General features: G+C 49.3%; 1 protein-coding gene across 1 annotated transcript in view; it reads left to right on the top strand.

Moving 5' to 3' along the window:
• The first annotated feature begins 6,677 nt into the window (after positions 1-6,677).
• Positions 6,678-26,913, top strand: part of HMCN2 (hemicentin 2) — a 104,593-nt gene continuing 84,357 nt past the window's right edge. The window contains 10 exon segments of the mRNA XM_075579523.1: positions 6,678-7,059; positions 15,566-15,636; positions 17,361-17,519; positions 19,053-19,175; positions 21,907-22,078; positions 22,437-22,543; positions 24,334-24,454; positions 24,890-25,153; positions 26,099-26,243; positions 26,424-26,545. Coding sequence (XP_075435638.1) covers positions 6,825-7,059; positions 15,566-15,636; positions 17,361-17,519; positions 19,053-19,175; positions 21,907-22,078; positions 22,437-22,543; positions 24,334-24,454; positions 24,890-25,153; positions 26,099-26,243; positions 26,424-26,545 — 1,519 coding nt within the window. The 5' untranslated portion in view covers positions 6,678-6,824.

Consider the following 26,913-nt stretch of genomic DNA (forward strand, 5'->3'; position numbering starts at 1 on the left):
CCCTCTGACGGAAACGGCCGCAAAAAAATAAAGTACCTAAAAAAGGTGTTTCCGTGGGAAGGGGGAAAGTTCTGTCCAGCGCACCTAGCGACTCGTTTGTCAGTGTTAAACGCTGCATGCGGCATCTGCTATAAATATGTACACAGACAAATATTTTTAACAAAATAAAAGAGAAAAAGAGGGCCTGGTCTTTGGTGTGTGCGTGCGTGTCTGTGTGCGTGCGTGTCTGTGTGTGTCTGTGTGGTGTGTGCGCGTGCGTGTGTGTGTGTGTGTGTGCATGCGCGTGTGTTGGGATCTGGGCAATGTTACAGACTTGCAAATATGTGGCTGATATCAGCAACAAATGCCTCACTCTCACGGGAAGGAGCTGGGGTTTAAGTGGTTAACCCAGGGGTTCTCAACTCCAGTCCTCAAGACCCCCCCCCCCCCCCCGCCCCCCAAGAGTTCAGGTTTACCTGTGCTGAAGCAGGAACTAATTGAGCATCCTGTGCTGAAGCAGGGACTAATTGCGCCACCTGTGCGGAAGCAGGGACATTGTTAAACCGGACCTGTTGAGGGCCCTTGACAAACTCGTCCCCACTCAGTCAGAGGCCCCTAAGAAATCCAAACTTTCCGACTGGGATTGCAGCTTTACACTCAATGGTACGCTAAAGACGGAATGCAATATTTGTTCGCGGCTGTTTCGCCGCTGGAATTCCAGCTGTTTCAAAGGTATGTTTGATTAGTATTTAGGGTAGGGGGTTTATTTAAGGGGTTTTAGTGTTTAGGGAAGGGGGTTAAGTTAAGGGGTTTTAGTGTTTAGGGCAGGGGGTTAAGTTAAGGGGGTTTAGCGGTTAGCATAGGGGGTTCATTTAAAGTGTTTAGTGCTTAAGGTAGGTGGTTAATTTACAGGTTTTTTTAGCGGTTAGGGTAGGCGTTTAGGTTACCCCGCCGCCGGAACCTGCTTCCGCCGCCCACTTTGCCGCTAGGGGTGAGTTGCTGCAAAACTCCCGCGGCCAAATGTCCTAGAGCGCACTAAGGCAAGGCGTCGCTTGGAACCGGTACGCTGCATCGTGTGTACGGTCTGCTCGCTACAAAAGTTGCCACGATGCTTTTCAAAATGATGATCAAATTACAGAATATATCCTGCAGGCAGAAAATGTATTCTGAATATATCCTGCTTGACAAGTGTCACCCCCATTTATCCCGTCATTAACCACACGATGGCGCTCTCACTGCGCAGGGTGGTCCGACACATTAACATGGCACAATATTAACATTTAATAGAAAAAAAAAATGCCATTTCTGCACAGGGTGATGGCACGAAACCTTTAGACTCGTCACCGACATCAACGCAGGAGAGGAGCAGAGTCAGAGACGGTTATGAACTAGAGGTCATGCTCCCATCCCAGAGGATGGGTGGATTGCAGGGAAATGTGCCCAACGACGTCATTATTAAAGCAGTTGTGGATTCATGGAACAGCCGCACAGCAGCGGTGGAACAAGGTAATCCAGTCAAATAATCTCAAGGTTCCTGGAACAGACAAGGATTGAGATTGGGTTGTACAGAAGCAGCCACGAGTATCCGAACACTTGCCTTTGAAAATCTGGGGCAATACTGTACCCCAGTAATGATTCAACAGGAGCGGTTCTTACAGTATCTGCTGTCCTCTTCTACAATGTCACAAGCGTGATCAGCAAGTCATACAGAGTTCCATCATTCCGCTATCTGGAGACGAAATGTATCACGCAAGAGGAAAAGTCCCTTTTTTCATAGCGCCAGCCCGTTAAACGTGGTTTTATTACAAAGGATTTCCGCTTGTTATCAGGACGGCTCTGTCACTGAATTCAGGCGGAGTATCATGAACTCAGTGTCTTTTAAACGTCATGCGGTGATGAAGAAAGTAAGACGAAGGCCGGAAGGAAAGCTGGCACACTCGCTACAGATCTGTTTCAAGTTAAACGGTCACTGAAATAAAATGACGGGTGCAAATTAGGTCTGATATAGGTAAACAGGCAGTCCTCGCTATCCAACGTGTCACTTTACAACGAATGGCAGATCCAACACTTTACAATGCAACCCTATGGGCTGTTTTTCGACGCCTGAATGTGTTATCCAACGCTCACCGCCACTGATTAACATGGGACTCACTTTACAACGGTTTCACTATCCAACGCTACTTCCAGAACGGGTTCCGGTGGATCACCGAGGACTGTCTGTATACACACACCTCGGCTGTAAAATGAGTAAGGTTACAGGGGATGAAAAGGAAAGTGGTAACTACGGTTTTAAAATGAGTGCCAGAAGGTGGCACTATCCCAGGGGTGGTCAACTCCAGGCCTCAAGGCCCGCCAACAGGTCAGGTTTTCAAGCTATCCCCAACAGGTAAGGTTTTAAGGATATCCCAGCTTCAGCACAAGGTGACGCTGAGCCACCTGTGCTGAAGCAGAGATCCTTAAAACCTGACCAGTTGCAGGGGCCACCTCTGCACGCAGAAATGATTGAATTATGAGTTTCAGCTGTCTCGAACAAACGGGTTACAAAGTTTTGAACCAATGGCTACGGGGAAAGAGACAAACAGCTGTGCGCAGAACAAATGAAAGGTTAAAACATGTTTTATTTTTGGGGAAAGAACTCCTATTTTCACATATTTCTTCTGTGGCATCCTGGTATGTGGCACAATACACATTTCAACAAGAAGAAACAAACCCATTAAACCTAAAACATTAGCAGATTTCTCCGGGTAGAATAGAAAAAGACGGAAATCACTGTACAAGGCATTAAAAAAAAAATGTAATATGGTCAACACCAAAATACCCGGAAGACCGGGTCCCGAAGCCCAGCAGGACCTCGTTGTTACTCACACAGTTGTTAAAATATTGTTTGCATACAAGACAAAAGTATTCTGTAATGTATTTTATGCTGTTTTGATTCAATAAAATTTAAGTTATAAAAAAAAAAAAAATGTAGAAAAGCCAAACTAATAAAAAGTGTTGTTTTTTTGTTGTATGCTGCCTTCCCCATCCAACACAAATACTAGATTTTTAGCACCCCTTATTCAAGGGTGTTTGTCAGTATGTTACCTCCTGGATACCCACTGGCAAAGTTGTGAAGATCTAAACCTACAACCATGAATATCTCACACAAGAGGACATGTGTGACCCCAGTGTTCAGGATAATGAAGATTTGGGTGGGTGAGGGTGAGGGGATACAAGTTTGGGCTCAAAATGAAAAAAAAAAAAAATGATTCCCAGGAATTTATAACGTTTTCACATGCCAAATTGTTGTAGTTTGGTTAATTACTTAACCCCATGGCTGCCAGCGGGGGCCTGTTGGCACTCAAGGGGATTCACATTTTACTGAACCAGGGCAGATTTGCATTGCATGGCAGCACTGGACAGGGCGAGAGAGGGGATAGGGCAGTACCAGCTTGGCAAGGGAGCGGATGTCCGGTATCATGGCAAAGCTCTCTCACTGATTACTTCTCGGGCTAGGATAATGCCATATTAAAATTCCTGGGGAAACGGGGTTGAGTAGCCGTGGAACTGTGGGGTTCCCCAGGGGTCCCATGTGGTTGGTCACAATCTTGGTTCAGAATGTGTAAAGAAATCAAATCCAACCTGTAAGTAAGCCACAGGGAAATGAGGAAGGGGGAGGCTGGGGTATGAGGAAGGGGGGAGGCTGGGAAATGAGGAAGGGGGGAGGCTGGGAAATGAGGAAGGGGGGAGGCTGGGATATGAGGAAGGGGGCAGGCTGGGATATGAGGAAGGGGGGAGGCTGGGATATGAGGAGGGGGGAGGCTGAGATATGAGGAAAGGGGGAGGCTGGGATATGAGGAGGGGGGGGAGGCTGGGATATGAGGAGGGGGGAGGCTGGGATATGAGGAAGGGGGAGGCTGGGATATGAGGAAGGGGGAGGCTGGGATATGAGGAAGGGGGAGGCTGGGATATGAGGAAGGGGGAGGCTGGGATATGAGGAAGGGGGGAGGCTGGGATATGAGGAAGGGGGGAGGCTGGGATATGAGGAAGGGGGAGGCTGGGATATGAGGAGGGGGGAGGCTGGGATATGAGGAAGGGGGAGGCTGGGATATGAGGAAGGGGAGAGGCTGGGATATGAGGAAGGGGAGGCTGGGAAATGAGGAAGGGGGGAGGCTGGGATATGAGGAAGGGGGAAGCTGGGATATGAGGAGGGGGGAAGGCTGGGATATGAGGAAGGGGGGAGGCTGGGATATGAGGAGGGGAGGAGGCTGGGATATGAGGAAGGGGGAGGCTGGGATATGAGGAAAGGGGAGGCTGGGATATGAGGAAGGGGGAGGCTGGGATATGAGGAAGGGGGGAGGCTGGGATATGAGGAGGGGAGGAGGCTGGGATATGAGGAAGGGGGAGGCTGGGATATGAGGAGGGGGAGGCTGGGATATGAGGAAGGGGGGGAGGCTGGGATATGAGGAAGGGGGAGGCTGGGATATGAGGAAGGGGGGAGGCTGGGATATGAGAAAGGGGAGAGGCTGGGGTATGAGGAAGGGGAGGCTGGGATATGGGATGGGGAGAGGCTGGGATATGAGGAGGGGAGGCTGGGATAGGAGAGGGAGGCTGGGATATGAGATGGGGAGGGGCTGGGATAGGAGAGGGATATCCTGAAAACCTGACCTGTTGGCGGGGGGGGGGGGGTGAGGACTGGAGTTGAGCACTCTTGCCCTGACTCCTCCTGTTGTCAGCCTTTAAATCTGCAGCTACCACATCAATGAAACGCTGAAACACGGGACAGTGAGAAGGCGCCGCACTACCTGCGTGACCCGCCATCCCTTTATTTAAAATAAATATAACCGGTTTGCTGAAGGTTCCTGGCCATTTATGCTGTCTGCAGTTATTCCGGATCCGCCTTTAATCTGACCTGTGAACACCGGGACACTGAGTAGACTTCCACTGCGCATACGGACGCACACATGGAACCCAGCACATTGATTCACTGGCTCCATCACCTCTCCATCACCTCTCCATGCATCACACACTCTGACTCTCGGCATCTGTCTGATATAAGCTATGACTAGTGCAGCTGCAGGCTCAGCGCTTCATCCAATGGGAAGGCAGCAGGCAGCGGAGCGCTCCTCAGCTCTCTCACACCGGCAGGAATAGGTGTACCTGGTTTAAATAGCTACGGAACATACGAATTAGGTACAGCACCTGCATAATAGGTAAAGTTAGAGCAGGGGTGGCCAACTTCTGTCCTCAAGGGCCACCAACAGGCCAGTATTAGGGATATCCCTGCTTCAGCACAGGTGGCTGAGCCTTTGACTGAGCCACTGATTGAGCTACCTGTGCTGAAGCAGGGATATCCTGAAAAGCTGACCTGTTGGTGGCCCTTGAGGACTTGAGTTGGCCACCCCTGAGTTGGAAGGTATGGTGCAGTTGCTGGAAGGCCTATTTTGTACCCACCATTGCCTGGCGCAGAAGTCTTTCTACTCCACTGCAAGGCGTCTACTGTAAGGGGATTGTTCCCGTCTCCCATGATCCCACACTGAAAGTGCTTCCCAATATAAACAGCAGTGGTACTGCCGCGCCCCGAATGCAGGAAAGCATTACCCACACGAACAAGATGACCAAGGCCCGAATACAAACATTTTTTAGAAAAAGGTTTGGGACCAAAAGGGCCGGAGAGCCCCTCATGCTTTCTTAAATCTTTTCGTTTATAACTGTCTAGATTTAGAAAAGGGAAGGAGGAGAAACGAGGGTCGGGAGAAGGAGAGGAAGGCGATCACTGATGCGGACGGGCGAGGGTCAAAAAAGGAGGAACGAGAGAGGGAAAGGGGAGAAGGAGAGGGATATATACTAAAAAAAAAAATGGGTGATGGGCAAATATGATGAATTGAGGGGGAGAGGGAGAAGAGAGAGATGAGGGGGAGAGGGAGAAGTGAGAGATGAGGGGGAGAGGGAGAAGTGAGAGATGAGGGGGAGAGGGAGAAGTGAGAGATGAGGGGGAGAGGGAGAAGTGAGAGATGAGGGAGAAGTGATAGATGAGGGGGAGAGGGAGAAGTGAGAGATGAGGGGGAGAGAGAGAAGTGAGAGATGAGGGAGAAGTGATAGATGAGGGGGAGAGGGAGAAGTGAGAGATGAGGGGGAGAGGGAGAAGTGAGAGATGAGGGAGAAGTGATAGATGAGGGGGAGAGGGAGAAGTGAGAGATGAGGGGGAGAGGGAGAAGTGAGAGATGAGGGGGAGAGGGAGAAGTGAGAGATGAGGGAGAAGTGATAGATGAGGGGGAGAGGGAGAAGTGAGAGATGAGGGGGAGAGGGAGAAGTGAGAGATGAGGGAGAAGTGATAGATGAGGGGGAGAGGGAGAAGTGAGAGATGAGGGGGAGAGAGAGAAGTGAGAGATGAGGGGGAGAAGGTGAGAGAGAAAAGCAATAGAAGAATGGGAATGGTGTTACAAGTAGAGAAGTTGGGGAAGAAGGGGGTATGTGCCCTACTTGTATAGTCCCTGCTGTTTTGGGTTCCGGGTAGGGGGAATGCTGATAAATATTTGGGGGGGGGGTTTACTCTCTCCCTTCCCCCACTATCCTGAGACAGGGCTTATCCTGGGCCAGCTCTGTGCAGGAGGCAGGGAGGGGTCTCTTTGTTTGCTGTAAGGGGCTGAGCTTCCCCTCCCCAAAGTTTGGAAGGGGGAGTGGGGGCAGGTTCTCTTATAAAGCCAGGCTCGCACTGCCAGGCAAAAGCATCCCACAGATCCATGGGACATGCACAGCTGCAGATTTACATAGTGTCATAACCTGAGCTCAGATAAGGACACAGTCCAGAGCCCCATCCTGCTCTGCTACTTCTGCCCTCCACTTCTCTGAGCTCAGCTTGGAGGATGGCTTTTGGGCAGCCCTGGCACGTGCTGGTCACCCTCCTGTTGGCTCAGGTGGTCTGCGGAGACCCTCAGGACGATGCTGCCCCCTCACTGGCCTTCGTGTTTGATGTCACCGGCTCTATGTACGATGACCTAAGGCAGGTGATCGAAGGGGCCAACCGAATCTTGGAGCGCACCCTGAATCGCAGAACCAAGGCCATCAGCAATTATGTGCTGGTTCCGTTCCATGACCCAGGTAAGGAGAAAGGGAGACGTTGAACATCCCTTAGATTGTAAGCTCTGCGGGGCAGGGATTCCTATAACTATCATCAGCTTTTATGTTTCCTATACTTCACGTGCTGTATTTTAATGTCTGTTCTGTAAAGTACATTGTTGCATGATATACATTCCTGGGCTCAATATAAATATCTATATTTTAGCATCTTAGAAAGCGTTGAATTCCCAGGAGATAAGGACTCAGCAACCTTATAAGTGACTTTGTTACAGGCAGAATAGTTACAGTCCCTTATTGCTCGTGCCAAGCAAAAAAAATAAACGAAAGGAAAAAATACGTCTGATTTTATGGCACTAAAAATAGTTTCCAGAATAGAGAAAGATACCCGTGAGGATTGAGACGTGCGCCCTATAAACTGTTTGTAGGTCCAATAAAACGTATCGCGTTACCTATGCTTTCCCCCTTTTTTTTTTTCCTTCCTACCTTCACATTACGTAGCAGCCTTTCCAATGATTATTACTACGTCATTCCTTTATAGCACCAACATATTATGCCGTGCGGTATAATGGGGGGTGTGAAGGCTAGGACCATACAATGACATTGGCATTCACTAGTATAGGGGGGGAGCAGGGACCGTGTTCCATGGAGCTTACAATCCAGAGAACACATTCCCTGCCAGAGGGGACGTGAACGCGTTTCCCACGATGCATTGCAATCCGAGCCTCAGTAAGTACATTAAAGGGTTCGGTAAAGATCGGCGAAAGCGCAGGAAGGCTCGCCGGCGTAACCCGTTAAACTATTTGCTGCCCCAATAAAAATTATCCTGGCTTCTCTTTTCTAATCTTTTAACTTTCCTCCTGTTTTATATTTGGCTGAATATAGTCACACACCGAGCCAAGAGAAGCCCGTTTCCAGCAGTGCAGTAATGTTGTTACTACACACACACACATGCACACCTGCATCTGCGCATACACATGCACACTTGCCTACACCCACCTACACAAACACACACACAAGCATGCCACCTGCGCACACACACACAAACATGCACACACACGCCCACCTGCGCACACACACACAAACATGCCCACCTGTACACACACCCATACACACACACACACACCCCTCTGTGCTGCAGCTCCCACCTCCAGTGAGATGCAATTTGTACAGATCAAACACAGCTCTTGTCTCAGTGTGTTTTGTCCGCTGTGTTTGTTCCTCTGGCTCCTTTGAGGGTTGTCTCTCTTGAGTTGGAGGATGCTGGGGTTTCAATGATGTGAATTCTGGGACAACCGTCCTGATATTACTGCTGAGCGGGCAACATGTGTTACACCACGAACCCCTTCTGTGCCGGTGCAGCCTGCAGCGAATCTCTGTGTATGTATGTAACGCAGAGAGGTTGGTTAACCCCTTCTGTGCCGGTGCAGCCTGCAGCGAATCTCTGTGTATGTATGTAACGCAGAGAGGTTGGTTAACCCCTTCTGTGCCGGTGCAGCCTGCAGCGAATCTCTGTGTATGTATGTAACGCAGACAGGTTGGTTAACCCCTTCTGTGCCGGTGCAGCCTGCAGCGAATCTCTGTGTATGTATGTAACGCAGACCGGTTGGTTAACCCCTTCTGTGCCGGTGCAGCCTGCAGCGAATCTCTGTGTATGTATGTAACGCAGAGAGGTTGGTTAACCCCTTCTGTGCCAGTGCAGCGTATCTCTGTGTATGTATATAATGCAGAGAAGTCGGTTAACCCCTTCACTGCCACAGGGGGCGGCAACACACTGCCCTTGGTAATCACAATCCGTTTCATACAGCGTTGGCAGTGTCTGCAGCACATAGAATATACAGGAACAATGAGTAGCTGTTCCCAACACACACGCGCAGGCTTCCTGAGCAGTCTCTGCACACACGCGGGCTTCCTGAGCAGTCTCTGCACACACGCGGGCTTCCTGAGCAGTCTCTGCACACACGCGGGCTTCCTGAGCAGTCTCTGCACACGCGCGGGCTTCCTGAGCAGTCTCTGCACACACGCGGGCTTCCTGAGCAGTCTCTGCACACACGCGGGCTTCCTGAGCAGTCTCTGCACACACGCGGGCTTCCTGAGCAGTCTCTGCACACGCGCAGGCTTCCTGAGCAGTCTCTGCACACACAAGGGCTTTCTGAGCAGTCTCTGCACACACGCGGGCTTCCTGAGCAGTCTCTGCACACACGCAGGCTTCCTGAGCAGTCTCTGCACACACGCGGGCTTCCTGAGCAGTCTCTGCACACGCGCGGGCTTCCTGAGCACTCTCTGCACACACGCGGGCTTCCTGAGCAGTCTCTGCACACACGCGGGCTTCCTGAGCAGTCTCTGCACACACGCGGGCTTCCTGAGCAGTCTCTGCACACACGCGGGCTTCCTGAGCAGTCTCTGCACACACGCGGGCTTCCTGAGCAGTCTCTGCACACACGCGGGCTTCCTGAGCAGTCTCTGCACACACGCGGGCTTCCTGAGCAGTCTCTGCACACACGCGGGCTTCCTGAGCAGTCTCTGCACACACGCGGGCTTCCTGAGCAGTCTCTGAACACACGCGGGCTTCCTGAGCAGTCTCTGCACACACGCGGGCTTCCTGAGCAGTCTCTGCACACACGCGGGCTTCCTGAGCAGTCTCTGCACACACGCGGGCTTCCTGAGCAGTCTCTGCACACGCGCGGGCTTCCTGAGCAGTCTCTGCACACGCGCGGGCTTCCTGAGCAGTCTCTGCACACGCGCGGGCTTCCTGAGCAGTCTCTGCACACGCGCAGGCTTCCTGAGCAGTCTCTGCACACACAAGGGCTTCCTGAGCAGTCTCTGCACACACGCGGGCTTCCTGAGCAGTCTCTGCACACACGCAGGCTTCCTGAGCAGTCTCTGCACACGCGCGGGCTTCCTGAGCAGTCTCTGCACACGCGCGGGCTTCCTGAGCACTCTCTGCACACACGCAGGCTTCCTGAGCAGTCTCTGCACACACGCGGGCTTCCTGAGCAGTCTCTGCACACACGCGGGCTTCCTGAGCAGTCTCTGCACACACGCGGGCTTCCTGAGCAGTCTCTGCACATACGCAGGCTTCCTGAGCAGTCTCTGCACACACGCGGGCTTCCTGAGCAGTCTCTGCACACACGCGGGCTTCCTGAGCAGTCTCTGCACACACGCGGGCTTCCTGAGCAGTCTCTGCACACACGCGGGCTTCCTGAGCAGTCTCTGAACACACGCGGGCTTCCTGAGCAGTCTCTGCACACACGCGGGCTTCCTGAGCAGTCTCTGCACACACGCGGGCTTCCTGAGCAGTCTCTGCACACACGCGGGCTTCCTGAGCAGTCTCTGCACACACGCGGGCTTCCTGAGCAGTCTCTGCACACACGCGGGCTTCCTGAGCAGTCTCTGCACACACGCGGGCTTCCTGAGCAGTCTCTGCACACACGCGGGCTTCCTGAGCAGTCTCTGCACACACGTGGACTTCCTGAGCAGTCTCTGCACACACGCGGGCTTCCTGAGCAGTATCTGCACACACGCGCAGGCTTCCTGAGCAGTCTCTGCACACACGCGCAGGCTTCCTGAGCAGTCTCTGCACACACGCGGGCTTCCTGAGCACTCTCTGCACACACGCGGGCTTCCTGAGCACTCTCTGCACACACGCGCGCAGGCTTCCTGAGCAGTCTCTGCACACACGCGGGCTTCCTGAGCAGTCTCTGCACACCCGCGGGCTTCCTGAGCAGTCTCTGCACACACGTGGACTTCCTGAGCAGTCTCTGCACACACGTGCGGGCTTCCTGAGCAGTCTCTGCACACACGCGGGCTTCCTGAGCAGTCTCTGCACACCCGCGGGCTTCCTGAGCAGTCTCTGCACACGCGCGGGCTTCCTGAGCAGTCTCTGCACACGCGCGGGCTTCCTGAGCAGTCTCTGCACACCCGCGGGCTTCCTGAGCAGTCTCTGCACAGTTACATACACAGTTGATGAGGTTGAATAAAACAGACACGCCCATCGAGTCCCCCCTACGTTAAACATCTCTGGTTCTGAGAAAGTAAAACTCGCTGACTTCAGCTGAACGCCCCGTGTCCCTCTGGGAATACCATTACAGGCCATACTCTGTCCGTGATGCATTTGTTCTAGAGGAAATAATTGAACCGTATGGTTTTTAAAGCGTAAAAACAAAACAGACGAGACAGGAGGTCAGAGGAAACGTTTAATGCCGGGATGAGGGTTGTGGGGCGAGCGATTACATGGCTTCTGTATGTTCCTAAATTAGCTAACCATGTTCCCCTCTCATTCAGTGTGCTGGTGTCTGGGGCAGGATTTCTAACTCTGCCGCCCCTTGGCGCATGCCTGTGTCAGCCGCCTCCTTTCTGCCGCCCTTCTGCTCCTTTCTGCCGCAATCTGCTCCTTTCTGCCGCCCTTCTGCTCCTTTCTGCCGCCCTTCTGCTCCTTTCTGCCGCCCTTCTGCTCCTTTTAGAAACCCAGCGTTAAATGACAACGCGGACGTCACCGTGATGTCGCATGGTGGCACGTTTATGACCTCACATCGGGGACCTTTCACACCTTCTCATTAGGTCCGATAGGCCAGAGAGCGAAGCGAAATTATACGGGGGGGTGGAAATTTTTGCTGCCCCCAAATTTTGCTGCCGTAGGCCCGGGCCTAATGGGAAATCTGACACTCGTCTGGGCCGTAGGGCGGCCAGGTGATGTCTCCAAAAATACTGGACACAATGGTGAAAGGTGCAAAACGCTTAAGACACACACCCTCTCACATCTCTCTCTCTCTGCTCCATGCCGTTTCCTCCTCTCCTTGGCTCCATCCCCCAACTACTGACACCTCCTCCTGATTCGCTGCATTATCCTGCAGCAGCCAATCAGTACGGAGGAAGCTGCCCAGCCTGCTAGCAACAACCCTGCTCTCTCCCTGCTCGGCAAAATCCCGCGGCCCCCCAAGCCGGTCAGGTCACTATGTCCAGAGAGGTAATACCGGTATACACATACACGCCCAGAGAGGTAATGCCGGTATACACATACACGCCCAGAGAGGTAATACCGGTATACACATACACGCCCAGAGAGGTAATACCGGTATACACATACATGTCCAGAGAGGTAATACCGGTATACACATACACACCCAGAGAGGTAATACCGGTATACACATACACGCCCAGAGAGGTAATACCGGTATACACATACACGTCCAGAGAGATAATACCGGTATACACACACGCCCAGAGAGGTAATACCGGTATACACACACGCCCAGAGAGGTAATACCGGTATACACATACACGCCCAGAGAGGTAATACCGGTGTACACATACACGCCCAGAGAGGTAATACCGGTATACACATACACGTCCAGAGAGGTAATACCGGTATACACATACACGCCCAGAGAGGTAATATCGGTATACACATACACCCCCAGAGAGGTAATACCGGTATATACATACACGCCCAGAGAGGTAATATCGGTATACACATACACCCCCAGAGAGGTAATACCGGTATATACATACACGCCCAGAGAGATAACACCGGTATATACATACACGCCCAGAGAGGTAATACCGGTATATACATACACGCCCAGAGAGGTAATACCGGTATACACATACACGCCCAGAGAGGTAATATCGGTATACACATACACCCCCAGAGAGGTAATACCGGTATACACATACACGCCCAGAGAGGTAATACCGGTATACACATACACGCCCATAGAGGTAATACCGGTATACACATACACGCCCATAGAGGTAATACCGGTATACACATACACGCCCAGAGAGGTAATACCGGTATACACATACACGCCCAGAGAGGTAATACCGGTATACACATACACTCCCAGAGAGGTAATACCGGTATACACATACACGCCCAGAGAGGTAATACCGGTATACACACACGCCCAGAGAGGTAATACCGGTATACACATACACGCCCAGAGAGGTAATACCGGTATACACATACACACCCAGAGAGGTAATACCGGTATACACATACACGCCCAGAGATGTAATACCGGTATACACATACACGACCAGAGAGGTAATACCGGTATACACATACACGACCAGAGAGGTAATACCGGTATACACATACACGCCCAGAGAGGTAATACCGGTATACACATACACGACCAGAGAGGTAATACCGGTATACACATACACGCCCAGAGAGGTAATACCGGTATACACATACACGCCCAGAGAGGTAATACCGGTATACACATACACGCCCAGAGAGGTAATACCGGTATACACGTACACGCCCAGAGAGGTAATACCGGTATACACATACACGCCCAGAGAGGTAATACCGGTATACACATACACGCCCAGAGAGGTAATACACATACATGTCCAAATACAGGACAGTCCGGTTCAATACCGGGAACCCTGCAGTGGGGAGCGGTGTCAGGGGAGCCAGGATGTAACTGTTTGCGCAGCCAGCGCTCGGCGTGCCATGTACTGGATAACTGACCATTTCCGATGAACCCCCTGTGCTGCCTGAAACACGGTTGTTCTGACACCTGTTTTGGGGGGTTTATTTAACCCTTTGTGTGCTGGAGGAGCCCTAACGTCTCCGGCAACATCGCGATCGCGGTGTCCCTGAGGCTGGGAATGGAAGAGGAGGGGGCGGCCCTCGCTGCAGAGGCGCACAGAGCGTGATCTCGCCCTGGATAAAAGAGATGAGAACCGCAGCACCCACGGGGTTAAATAACTGCCCATGTACACAGCGCTATGCAGAACCCTTTATGCAGGACAGAATAAAGGGAAAATATGATAGAAAATGTCTAAAAAAGAAATATATAACAGATACAGGGGGAAAGTAATTGCTGTCCCCAGAAGCTTACAATCTAAGACTGCGACTACAAATAAGAGCTTGGCGCCTTTTTGTGGTTCTGAGCCTTAGATTGTAAGCTCCTGGGGACAGCAATTACTTTCCCCCTGTATCTGTTATATTTTGTAGACATTTAGACCACTCCTGTTAGTGTTGCAGGCCTCTCGCCGTGAAAAGGTTAACAGGGAACAGAAGAACCGAATGCCTTAGAAAGGACGTGCGCGACGCTGAGATCCCCTGTGGTATTTATAAATACAATCCAATTTGTACATGACTCAGAACGGCAGTGACATATGAACTGCTTTAGGAAAACCGTTCGAGATCGAAGAATAAAAAGGCCCCTAGGGTGCCGAATAATCCTTATTTCATTATGCTGCTCATAAGCATCAGTCAGGTGTGGGATTGGCTGTCAGAGCGGTGTGTGTGTGTGTGTGTGTGTGTGTGTGTGTGTGTGTGTGTGTGTGTGTGTGTGTGTGTGTGTGTGTGTGTGTGTGTGTGTGTGTGTGTGTGTGTGTGTGTGTGTGTGTGTGTGTGTGTATATATATATATATATATATATATTTATAGTGTCACCTTTTTTATTTGGACTAACAATTTATGTCATAGGTCCTAGGACAACTCATTTATTCTGCACTATCGCAACTGGACTAACAGGGCTATTTCCGTTTTATATATATATATATATATATATATATATATATATATATATATATATATTCATGTAGAGGTATCAGTACCGTGTTAGCCGAGCTTCAATAATCAAAAAATAAATAGATGATACCGTTCTGTGGCTAACGAAATGCTTTATTTCCGTTTATATATATATATATATATATATATATATATATATATATATATATATATATATATATATATATATATATTCATGTAGAGGTATCAGTACCGTGTTAGCCGAGCTTCAATAATCATATATCTCCATGATAGTGTGTGCAAGACATTAACATAATGATTAGCAATGCAACGTGTACCAAGACCCTGTGTAGAAGATGTAATTTCATATGAAGTGTTGTTTTAATAAAGTGCTGTGGACAAGAGAACAATGCAAGTGCCATAAAATCCTACCCCCAGCCAGCTTGCAAGTTAATCGTTACCAGTTAACGCACAGACCACTATTTAACCTGCAGTGCAGCCGTCTTGTGCCTGCTGGCGAAGGTTCGGGCTCTGAATTCATCCTGCGATTGGGGACTCCGCCAAGTGACACTGCTCATATTCCCTAGTCGTCTATGGAGGGCTGAGACTAAACGGGAGGACTCCCCGTGGGAAGTGACAGGACGGTGTGTGTTTTAACATTTCCAGTTTGTTTCTAATCTGGAAATGGAAACTAATCTTTATCAACACAGAGGCAAAGCTTCTAATTAAACAGATCCGTGTTGTCCCAAACCAGAAGTGGTCAACTTCAGGCCTCAAGAGCCACCAACAGGCCAGGTTTTAAGCATATCCCGGCTTCAGCACAGGTGGGACAGTGCTTGGTGACCCTTGAGGACTGGCGTTTGTCCACTCCCGACCTAACCTCTTCAGGGCGGGGGGCGGAGGGTTGCAACTCATTGCTAGGCTCTGGAAGTGAAGGGGTTATTCACAAAGGTTGTTTTTCTTTATTCCCACTTACTGAATGCAAACCCATGTGCCCCTATACTGATTCTGTGTCATTCTGTGCTTGGTTTCTAGAGATCGGACCCATCACCAACACAACCGACCCCGAGAAATTCAAGAGCGAACTAAGAGAGCTGTATGTCCAGGTACAGGATGGGGTTAATAATATAATAATGGGGTGATGAGTTGCTGCTTTGGGGCTGTTTTCTCATTTGCTTATATGGCAACAACATATACAGCAGCCAGCTGGGACCAGTGACCTGGTCCAGAGGATGGGTTAGACATCTGGGAAAAACTGCTGCAAAATCATCAATCTATACCACGATACACCTTTTACAAGGTTATGTACAGCTGGTTCCTTACCCGCAAAGTGGCACAATGTATCCATCTTTCTCCCGAATATGCTGGAGAAGTTGTAACCAAATTGGCTCCATTTCACATATGTAGCGTTCATGTCTCAGATAATCCCAGCCTGGAATGATATTTTTGGATGTAATAGACCTACAACTCAACACCAATATTCCCAGAGATCCTTGATCAGTTCTGCTGGGCAAATCCTTCCCAAATGTGAACACAAACACTGAACACAAACACACGCAAATGAATCACCCACATGTGAAGTGCAATCAAATGTGCAATCACTAAGTGAACAAAAACCTAATCCCCTCCCCCTCGCACCCCCACCCCCCCCCCCCCCACTATGTTGCAAATGAAAAACATATTGTGGGATGTTATTACGGTGCTTAAATGGTTCAGTAACTAAATTCCAAAGGGCTTGTGCTCCGTGGTATGACCACTTTGGCCACTACAGAATACAGAGACAGTTTCCCATTGTTGATAAGTAATTGAGAAGACGCGCATACCTATAATAAATTCAAACGAGAATATGTATTATTATCATCAAAGAAAGTGTATTAAAAAGTTTCAGCTAAAACAAACAAATATTTACTTTCAAAGTCTTTCAAGCGGTTCGCAATGTTTGCAAAGTGGCTGAATCCATAATGGTCTCACCCAGGGTATATAACCCTACTAGTGCTTTACATCCATGTCCATGATTGGGATGTCCTCACACAAGATTTTTTGGGTCCGCGACCCTTCCTCAGTAAAAATGCAATGGGTATAGCCAATCCACATAGCTATGTCTTGTAGGTATTAATAATGCTGCAGTAGTAACTTAGGAGGGAGAGGGAGTAAGGGGTATGATTACCGTTTATTGGACCAACATGTAGTTGAGATGTTCCAAGCTTTCCAGCCTCTCAGGGTAAGGTAGGGAGGACCTGACTATGGACCCCGAGAGGTTGGAAAGCTTGTAATATTTCAACTACTTGTTGGTTCAATAAAAGGTATCACACCCCCTACTCCCTCTCCCTCCTCTGTTACTACATGAAAGGAAGGAGTTACACGGCCCCCCACCCTTCTTTGCTTAATACTGTGCTAGCAGCACTCACGCGTCCGGGTGAGGTATACTGCCACGGAAGCTGGGAATGCCAATACAATTTGGGAGTATAAGTGCAGTGGTCCACGTTTGTGGCACCGACACGTCGACCACTGCACTAATGAGCTTTTACAGCATTGACTGGTCCACGTGAGTGCTCCCTCTCCCATTCTCTCTGGATATTAATGGCACTCCACGTGGTCCGTGTCGCAGGCACTAACTCACGGCAACTGCAGTTCTTTTCATTCTATGGCAAGTTAAAGAAATAATGCCACGTTTTTTGTTGCATTTCAATAGTTCTCTAAGGTGTTTGCGGTTTTTATTTTTATTACCGTCAAATGTAAAAGTATAAGTCTTCCTTGTATTATCATAAATAACCTTGAATAAGATGTTAAGTTGTGATTCTGCTGTTTCTCTAACCTTCCACGGGCACAGGGTGGGGGAGACTGCCCAGAGATGAGTGTGGGAGCAATTAAGATGGCGGTGGAGGTCTCGCGCCCGGGTTCTTTTATATACGTTTTCACTGACGCCCGGGCTAAGGATTACAGGAGGAAGCAGGAAGTGCTGCAGTTACTGCAGTTAAAGCAGTCTCAGGTGTGTGTATCTCTCTGTGCCACGTGTGTGTGTCTGTGCCACGTGTGTGTGTCTGTGCCACGTGTGTGTGCCTGTGCCATGTGCGTGTGTGTGCCTGCGCCCTGTGCCTCGTGTGTGTGTCTGCATCACGTGTGTGTGTGTGTGTCACGTGCGTGTGTGTGTCACGTGCGTGTCTGTGCCATGTGTGTGTACAAAGGATTGGACACATCTGAGATCCAAACCTCGTAGAATTTGATGTTCAATTCTAATGACATTAAATAGTTACATAGGCGATGAGGCTGACGAGGCAAGTTCATCAGGTTCAGCCTATAGCTACATAGAAAGTCCTAGCAGTTTGAGAATTTGATGCTTGACTCGAACGTTGGAAAACATATTCAAATCCGAGCAAAATTCCAGTCAAAACACCAGAAAGGCTCATTTTCCAAATTTTTCATTTTTTAAAATTATTTCTTGGTCTTATTAAAGTCTTACTTTAAAAAATACAAAACAATAAAGTTTTGGTAAAACAAAAAGTCAACATTTTGTTAGAACCTAAACACCCGTGAAAGTGGCTTCCCGTAGCGTGTGCCTGTATGCCCCCTGTTCTGTATCATTGTGTGTCTGCATGCAGCATTTTGCCCGTGTGTGTTTCTAGGCATTCCTGTACATCACTGTTTCTACCTACAGCCAGCGTTTAGCTTTGAGTGTGACTGTGCTCAGTGTGTGTCCATACTTTGCAATGCGTATCACTTTGTGCATACAGAACTGGTGGATCACTGGCTATGACAATGTGTCATTTGTATGTCAATGTATCATTTATTTTTATATATATATATATGTAGAGGTATCAGTACCGTGTTAGCCGAGCTTCAATAATCAAAAAATAAATAGATGATACCGTTCTGTGGCTAACGAAATGCTTTTATTTGTGCGAGCTTTCGAGATACACTGATCTCTTCTTCCGGCGATGTTACAATGAATGAAGCAAGGATAACTTGAAAACAGTGTCTCTTGGAATGTTATCTGTGCTGGTCCTTCCCCCGGTGTGGATGTGTTTTATGGCTAGAGGTGTCAAAGGGTAACTGAAAGCAAGTGAAGAAAGAGTGTGTATGTGTATCAGTGTGAATAAAAATGAATGGAGAGCCCACAGTATAAACAGTGCTCTACACAAGGTGTGTGTGGAGTGAGAGGGATATAAATGGTGTGGGTGGGTGTGGAAATGTGAGAGTTTTTAGCACAACTAAAAGTGTGTGTGGATACTATGTGGTCCCTATTGGTGTATATGGATGGAGAAATAAGGAGTATTAGTATGTGTGAGAGACAGCTGTGTGTGCATACTATATGTATATATATATATATATAATCAAAAAATAAATAGATGATACCGTTCTGTGGCTAACGAAATGCTAAAGCATTTCGTTAGCCACAGAACGGTATCATCTATTTATTTTTTGATTATTGAAGCTCGGCTAACACGGTACTGATACCTCTACATATATATATATATATATGTACATACGTGCATGTAGTTGCTCACGTTGCCCTGCCTTTCAGGTAGTGTTTGTGCTGACCGGGGACTGCGGCGACAGGACTCACCCAGGCTATACTGTGTATGAAGAGATCGCGGCCACCAGCTCGGGTCAGATATTCCACCTGGACAAGCAGCAAGTTAATGAGGCGAGTGGGCAGGGTTTGGGGCTTTCAGCAATTCACAAGAACACCGCCTACTACTCACAGCAGTGCTATATGGGATGGGAAACGGTGCAAAGAATACATCATAATGGCAACAAAAGCTAGTAATGATGACCTGGGGGTTTAATCTGCATCCACGAGGCGCCCAATCGGGAGGTATTCTACCCAAAATCCCTATTGAAGTCAAAGGGGAATTTCGGCTAAAATGACCTGAACGTCCCTTCCAGCGGCTATACTAGAATACGTTTCTTGGTAATAAAACCGGTGTATAGGTGACAAGCAAAGGGGAAATTACAACGTGCAGACCTGTAAGGTTATTACGTCTTGGAAATAAGTCTCCCCCCCACTTCTAAACACCGTAGCAGGTCTCAAATAGGTCCACAACCTGGCCTCCACCGCAGCTAGGGACTCTGGGTAATGACATGCAAATGGGCACTCACAGTGTGTCACTTCTTATGGCGTGTTCGGTCTCCCAGATCTCTGCAGGGTCTCTTGCATCAGAATAATCTCATTAATCTATCACTTTTTGGTCCAGAACAACAAAAACTCATTCATTTGGATCCTTGAGCCTGGATTGTGGTTTGGGGAGCGGTTGTAGACGGAGCTCTAGGAGGGGGGTGCAGTAATATAATGGGGTGTGCCAAATTGGTGCTGTGTGTGTTTTTTTCTTCTTTTCTTCTTTTTGTCCAATAGATCCTCCCGGCCTGGGGTTTTGTTAATCCCGGGTGTTTGAGATCAGTGTCAGATGAAAGGAACACACATTTATTTATCAAATGTCTCACCCGGAAGTAACACGCTGAGAGTTACCTCTCGTTTTAACGTACCTCCCGGGCACAGAGTTATGATGACAGATACATGGTGACACGTTATATTTACAGACTCTTCACGGACAGTTGGAGACAATATATGTGACGGGCGTATTTAAAGGTTGCAGACAAGATTAAAACTAGCCGTGTTCTAAGGATGCTACGCATTGCTACATCACATAACTGTACCTTACCAAGAGGCCAGTGGCGGACCGATCTTTTTGCCACCCATAGGCTCGGGGGCGGCCCTCCTCCGCGGAGTCATGATGAGACGCTGTGTTGTCATGGCAAAGCGCTGTCACCTGGCGTCACTGGGTAATTTGACATTGGGTCGCCATGACAACGCAACACTGCAGGAGGGGGGCCGCTCCGGAAAAGGTAAGACCTCCCCTCTCAACACACACAAATTGCCCCCATAGCCTAGTCAGCCTGGTGGGAAATCGGCCTCAGCAAGAGGCACAATATGGCGTACTAAAGAGATGCAAAGCAGAGCTCTGGTCACGAAACCCTTAACCCAGCGTCTTCCATTAACTGAAGGAACAGTAGAGCGTGCAACATTTCAGGTCCCATACGGACGTATCAGCAGGTGACAAAGGTCCGTACGGGACCTCAAACGTTGCACTGTTCCTGCAGTTAATGGAAGACGCTGCATTAAGGGTTTTGGGAGCAGAGCCCTGCTTTGTATCTCCTTTTGAGAAATTCTGTTTGATTACCGTTTTGACTATTCTGTGTTACAGATTTTTTTTCACTAAAGTCCCCCCCGCCCCCCACCCTAATTTGTATTCAATACTAAAAGTGATGAAATACCTACTGCTCAACACCCACTGAAGCAATGTTGAGCAAAACCGAGGAAAAGCATGGAGACTGGCAGTGCATTTAACCAGAAACTCCCACAAACCCTCTGTGGTCCCTTGACGAATTACTCCCAATCCTGTCTTGTCCAACCTAGAAGAAGAACCCTCCGCGTCACCGTTCCCAGTCGCTCCATCTACTAAAGCGAGAGAGAATTTGCAGAGTGGAGACCTGGTGTAACTTTCTGACCTCTGTCTTGGAGAGGTTTATTGCTGGCTGAGATTTATTTTGATGTCCTCACATGAGGGTTCATCGGAGACTGTAGTGCGCAGAGCTTTACAAATCTCTCGGGTCTCTTCATGTAAGCCCCACGCTTGGCTGTTTGACACATAGGCCCTTAAGGTGCATTGACATGGATGGGGATGTTAATACCCCTACTCCTCTCTTGTGTTATAGACAGAGGTGCTTTGTACCCCCAGACCCAACGCACACACAGACCCCTCCCTACCCGGCTCACATCTGTTTGGTGTTTATGACCACGGGGAAGCTGAGGCCTGTGTCTCCTTCATGCTGGCTGAACCCGGCCCATCTGGCTGTAATTACTGCCAGTGCCCTAATTCCTTCACACGGTCACATTATGTGTTGAATAATCACATCCATCCCCCCCCTCCTCAGCCTTACTGGGGGATGACTTGTGAGTTTCCTCCCATTTAATTAAACATGCAATTCATGCTGCTAACATTACTTTTGAAACTTTGGAGCCAGGACAGGCAATACTCGTGTTACTCATTGGCGTACCAGTAATGATGTTGCTGGAGGTCATTGCTGCCCCTGGGAAAATGCCGGGCCAACCAAGTTAACACTGGGACAAAGCTGTTCTGATCTAATGCTTCATTTCGGCATTTATAATATACCAGTAGAAAGAAAGTAAGCCTTCTAAAAATCCCAATTTCCAAAAAAGTACTGGTACTCCTGGTTTGTAGATGGAGAAGTAGTTGGAATGTCCATCTCCAGCACCATCACACTGTGGTCACTGGTCCCATGGCCTTCATTAACATACAAACGTTCCGATATCAGCCAATGTCCTCACGTGCGTGCTTCCCGTGGCTCTTTCCCAGGTGTTGAAGTGGGTGGAGGAAGCGATCCAGGCCTCCAAGGTCCACCTGCTGTCCACAGACCACGAGTCAGCCGGGGAGAAGAGCTGGGACATTCCCTTTGACCCCAGCCTCAAAGAAGTGACCATTTCACTCAGTGGTCCAGAGCCCCACATACACGTTGCTGATCCCTCTGGTATGTGCCTGGTCTCATGTCTGTCCTGTCCCACTATTTTCTTCTTCCTGTTCATTTCCTTTCCTCTTCTTCCTTAATCCATTATTTTATTCTCTCTTCTTGCACCCTACATTTTCATTGTATGTTCTTTCTTCTTCTCTGCGTTATTATTCTCCCACGTTGGGAAGCGACCAGTAACATCTGACTGGTATCCTTCTTCCTTTCCCTAATTTCTTCTTCCTTTTCTGCTATCCTCCCCCCGTGCCCCCTCTTCCCTTGTCCACCATTTTTCACTCTTCCTCCTTCTCTTCTTTTCCCCCCGCCTCTCCTGGTTCTTCCCAGCAGGAAGGTTCTGACCCGCCTGTTTCTATGCTTGCAGGGAAAGTGCTGTCAGTGGGCCGGGGACTGGAAGAGCTGCTCAGCATCCCCAATTCTGCTCTGGTTCTGGGACTAAAGCCAGCTGTTCCTGGAGTCTGGACCATCAAGGTAACAAGTTCAGTGTGTGAGCTGCTCGACTATAGGGATTCCTGTGAGTTAGAAGATATCAGCAGGACTGGGCAACACATGCAGGTATAGAAGCCCAGATGAGGGTGTGACTTGTGTGGCCCGAACTTTGCAGCCAGAGTGAACAACCACACTCTGCGTTGCGATGTTGGCCATTCTGACAGCAAAGGGTTAATATGACAGACCTATTTGTCTGATAACCAATACCACTGTGTTCCCTAAACCTATTCTAGGTCCATTGCAAACAGGGCTGTTTTATTTTTTTGCACCAGTATTGCAGTTTAGAGATGGTGGGCCATGTCTACTAAGTGATGCTATGCCATAAGACACCACATAGCCCATGCACTGACTTGATGTATATGTCTCTGACCGCACTGCAGTGTGTTTAGAGCAGGGGCGCTCAACTCCAGTCCTCAAGAACCCCCCAACAGGTCAGGTTTTAAGGATATCCCAGCTTCAGCACAGGTGGCTCAGCCCAAGACTGAACCACTGATTGAGCCACTTCTGCTGAAGCTGGGATATCCTTAAAACCAGACCTGTTGGGGGGATCTTGGGGACTGGAGTTGAGAACCCCTGGTTTAGAGGCAGGTATGGGGGGGCTGTCTCCCTCCCGAGCTGGTCCCTGGAAGCCTGGAATAGGTTCAGCTTGGTTTTGTTTATTGTTTCTTGGTTTCGTTCCATTTCTCTCTGTCAGTTTTCTAAAGCGCTGCGAACTGGCAGCTCGTTACCCTAATGAGGCACGTCATCCTAATTACCACACATGGTTCTAGTGAATCTCTCTAACTTTACGTTCCCAGATTCGGTGTTTGACGTCCGACTGGTTTAAAAAAAAAAAAAAAACATTTAAGAAGTTCAACTTTTAATTTTTCCTTTTTAATATAAATTTTTTTTTTTAAATGTCCCATTTTTGGTAATTTCTTGTGTGTGTTTTTTTTTTTTTTTTAAACTTTTCATCTTCTCTTCTCATCACCGGAGTAAAAGTTCAGTCAGCCTTTCTGCTTTCATTTGAATGAATAACCCGAATTGACCTGGTTTTTATCCCGCTGTACTCATTACCTTGCAATGTGTTGCAGACAACCGTTAAGTGATTTGAAATCAAATGGGAGGCCCTTGTTAGAGCCGTGCTAACGAGGCAGTGATCTATACCCCCTCAGGCCACATGGAGCATATAGCTACCATGTATATACGGGAAAGTCTAATGAAGCTGACACTCTGCAATGCAGTGGAAATTCAATCTTCAAGCAGCGATACTACATTCCCCTCCCCCCCTTTTTTTTCTTATTAATTTGTATAAGTAAAGTCTGTGACAACGTATAATTCCACATTCTTACCCAAGCTGGCAATCGTTTGGTACTCCTGTTATAAATCTGTCACTATCCTGATTGTGTGCCTAACATAATGGCCGCCTTTCAGTTTCAACCAATCCTTCAGTCAGTGTAACACAGCAGCTACAATGTATTCATGTATTACTCAGGTAACATTATCTACTGTTGCAGTTTGCAGCTCAAACTGCTTGGAACATTGGCAGCAGATGATCACAAACAGGAAAGTGTTGCAAAGCTCTTGCACTGCTAGGGAGGTGGGCTGAAGGCTGCTATAGAAATTAACAGATGCTTTGAAACTCATTAAAAATGGCATTAGGAGTTGAATAATAAATATATAAAAACAGTCACTATTATCTAATACTACAGAACGGATTTATTTCAGGAAAAAACAAACCATATAAAATGTCCCGCGTTTTGCTGCTTCCAGTTGTGATGTTCCCGTTACAGATTGGCAGCAGCGGGCGTCACACGGTCAGGGTCACCGGGGTCAGTACCCTCGATTTCCGCACGGCGTTTTCCACCTCGGCAGTGATGGACCCTTCTCGCGTCACTGAGCGTCCGTTGCAAGGTAACTCCTCGGGAGAACGCGGCAAAGGAATGTCAACTGCCTGGGCTGTGCGGCGGGGAACCGGGGGGCTGTGCGGCGGGGAACCGGGGGGGCTGTGCGGCGGGGAACCGGGGGGCTGTGCGGCGGGGAACCGGGGGGCTGTGCACCGGGGAACCAGGGGGCTGTGCATTCCTTGGAACTGCAGGACAGTTGTGAATACATTGTGGTTAGAGTTAGAACCCAACGAATGGATCCTTAACATAGAGATAAGTTGGAAACATTGTCTCGTGGGCAACAGTTCTTCCGCAAACGCTTTGCTGCCAGTGACATGCGCGTGATCGCTCTTCCTAAACATGATCCATTTTGGAAAACGTGTTGCTTTAGGAGGATAGGAAGATTGGGAGCCGAGTCTGATAAAGATGTTCTCTTCCTCGTCTTCTCCACCTCTTCCTGCAGGAATCCCCATCTCGGCTCTGATTAACTGCACTGGCCTTTCTCCACCGGGGCAGCTGGAGTCCCTGGACCTCCTGCGTGTCTCGGGAGAGTCCGTCCTCTCTCTGCCCGCCCAACGCTTACCCTACAAACGCTCCAAGCAGCTGTGGTCGGTGCCTCAATTCCAGGCGCCCAAGGAAAGCTTCTTCGTCCAAGTGAACGGCACTGACCGTGGAGGACACCAGTTCCAGCGCCTTTCCAATGTGGCCTACACAAGCATAAGACCAGGTGATGGAGCCCCGGGGAGACATGACTTAGTGGGCCTCCTCTGTAGTGTGTAGGGCTCTTTAACCCCTTCAGTCCCAGAGTGTCTTCTGTTGACACTGAAGAGATTAACCCCTTAGTTTCTGGGGGGCCCATGACATATCCTAGGATATGACATGGGCAGATAAGATCAGAGAGTAAAGAACATAACTATACAGCAGGGGCGGCCTACTCCAATCCTCAAGGGCCACCAACAGATCAGGAGACCTCCTAGTCCTCAAGGGCCACCAACAGGTCAGGAGACCTCCTAGTCCTCAAGGGCCACCAACAGATCAGGAGACCTCCTTGTCCTCAAGGGCCACCAACAGGTCAAGAGACCTCCTAGTCCTCAAGGGCCACCAACAGGTCAAGAGACCTCTAGTCCTCAAAGGCCACCAACAGGTCAGGAGACCTCCTAGTCCTCAAGGGCCACCAACAGGTCAGGAGACCTCCTAGTCCTCGAGCCACCAACAGGTCAGGAGACCTCCTAGTCTTCAAGGGCCACCAACAGGTCAGGAGACCTCCTAGTCCTCAAGGGCCACCAACAGGTCATGAGACCTCCTAGTCCTCAAGGGCCACTAACAGGTCAGGAGACCTCCTAGTCCTCGAGCCACCAACCGGTCATGTCGAAGACTGAGCCACTGATTGAGCCACCTGTGCTGAAGCTGCGACTGATTGAGCCACGAAGCAGGGACTGATTGAACCACCTGTGTTGAAGCAGGGATATCCTTAAAACCTGACCTGTTGGTGGCTCTTGAGGACTGAGTTGGCCGCCCTTTACTTACAGCTTCTTCTGCAGCTCTTTTACTCCGGGGCTGCACCGGACTTCCTCAATGACCACTGTCCGCCTGATACCAAAGAGCATTCTTTTTTTTGTAGTTAAATGGCATTTGCAGTAACTCGTTCCTTTCCTCTCCCCTCTCTCTGCAGACCTGCCTTCTGTGGCCATGCCTCCTCATATACAGGGATATCACCTGCAGCCTCTGCTCATCCCCTGCTCCGTGCGCAGTGACATCCCCTTCCGGCTCCGCTTCTCCCGAGATGGCAAGAAGCTCGGAGAGGATCAGCTCTTCACGTAAGTGGTATGGGGGGTGGAGGGGGGAGTTGGGGGGTCTTGGCTTATAGCAGGGTGTGTCATGTGGCATGCCCGAGGTGGGCAGAGGTTTGTGCACAGGGCTAGTGGGACGGCGATGAGTTAGTAGGTGTGTTATTTGGGTTTCCTGCTGCTCATGGAGTGTTCTTCCACCGTCCTCAGCGAATCTGGCAATGCCACATGGGAGATCCCGTTGGCCTCCGGGCGCCATGAAGGAGATTATATGTGTACGGCCATCAGCAAAATGGGGGCGCGTTATGCCCAGGCCAAGGTGTCTGTGGCAGGTGAGAGAACTGGCGAAAGGTCTCTCTCCCCTCTTCTCTCTGCTCGCTCGCTCTTTTTCGTACTCTCTCTTTCTCTCTCGTGCTCTCTCTTTCTCTCTCGTGCTCTCTCTTTCTCTCTCGTGCTCTCTCTTTCTCTCTCGTGCTCTCTTTCTCTCTCGTGCTCTCTCTTTCTCGTGCTCTAACTTTCTCTCTCGTGCTCTCTCTTTCTTTCTCGTGCTCTAACTTTCTCTCTCGTGCTCTCTCTTTCTTGTGCTCTCTCTTTCTCTCTCCTGCTGTCTCTTTCTCTCTCGTGATCTCTCTTTCTCTCTCACGCGCTCTCTCTTTCTCTCATGCTCTCTCTCTCTCACACTCTTTCTTTCTCTCTCACG

The sequence above is a fragment of the Ascaphus truei genome, chromosome 21 (genome assembly GCF_040206685.1).
Source record: "Ascaphus truei isolate aAscTru1 chromosome 21, aAscTru1.hap1, whole genome shotgun sequence".
NCBI classification, from domain to species: domain Eukaryota; kingdom Metazoa; phylum Chordata; class Amphibia; order Anura; family Ascaphidae; genus Ascaphus; species Ascaphus truei.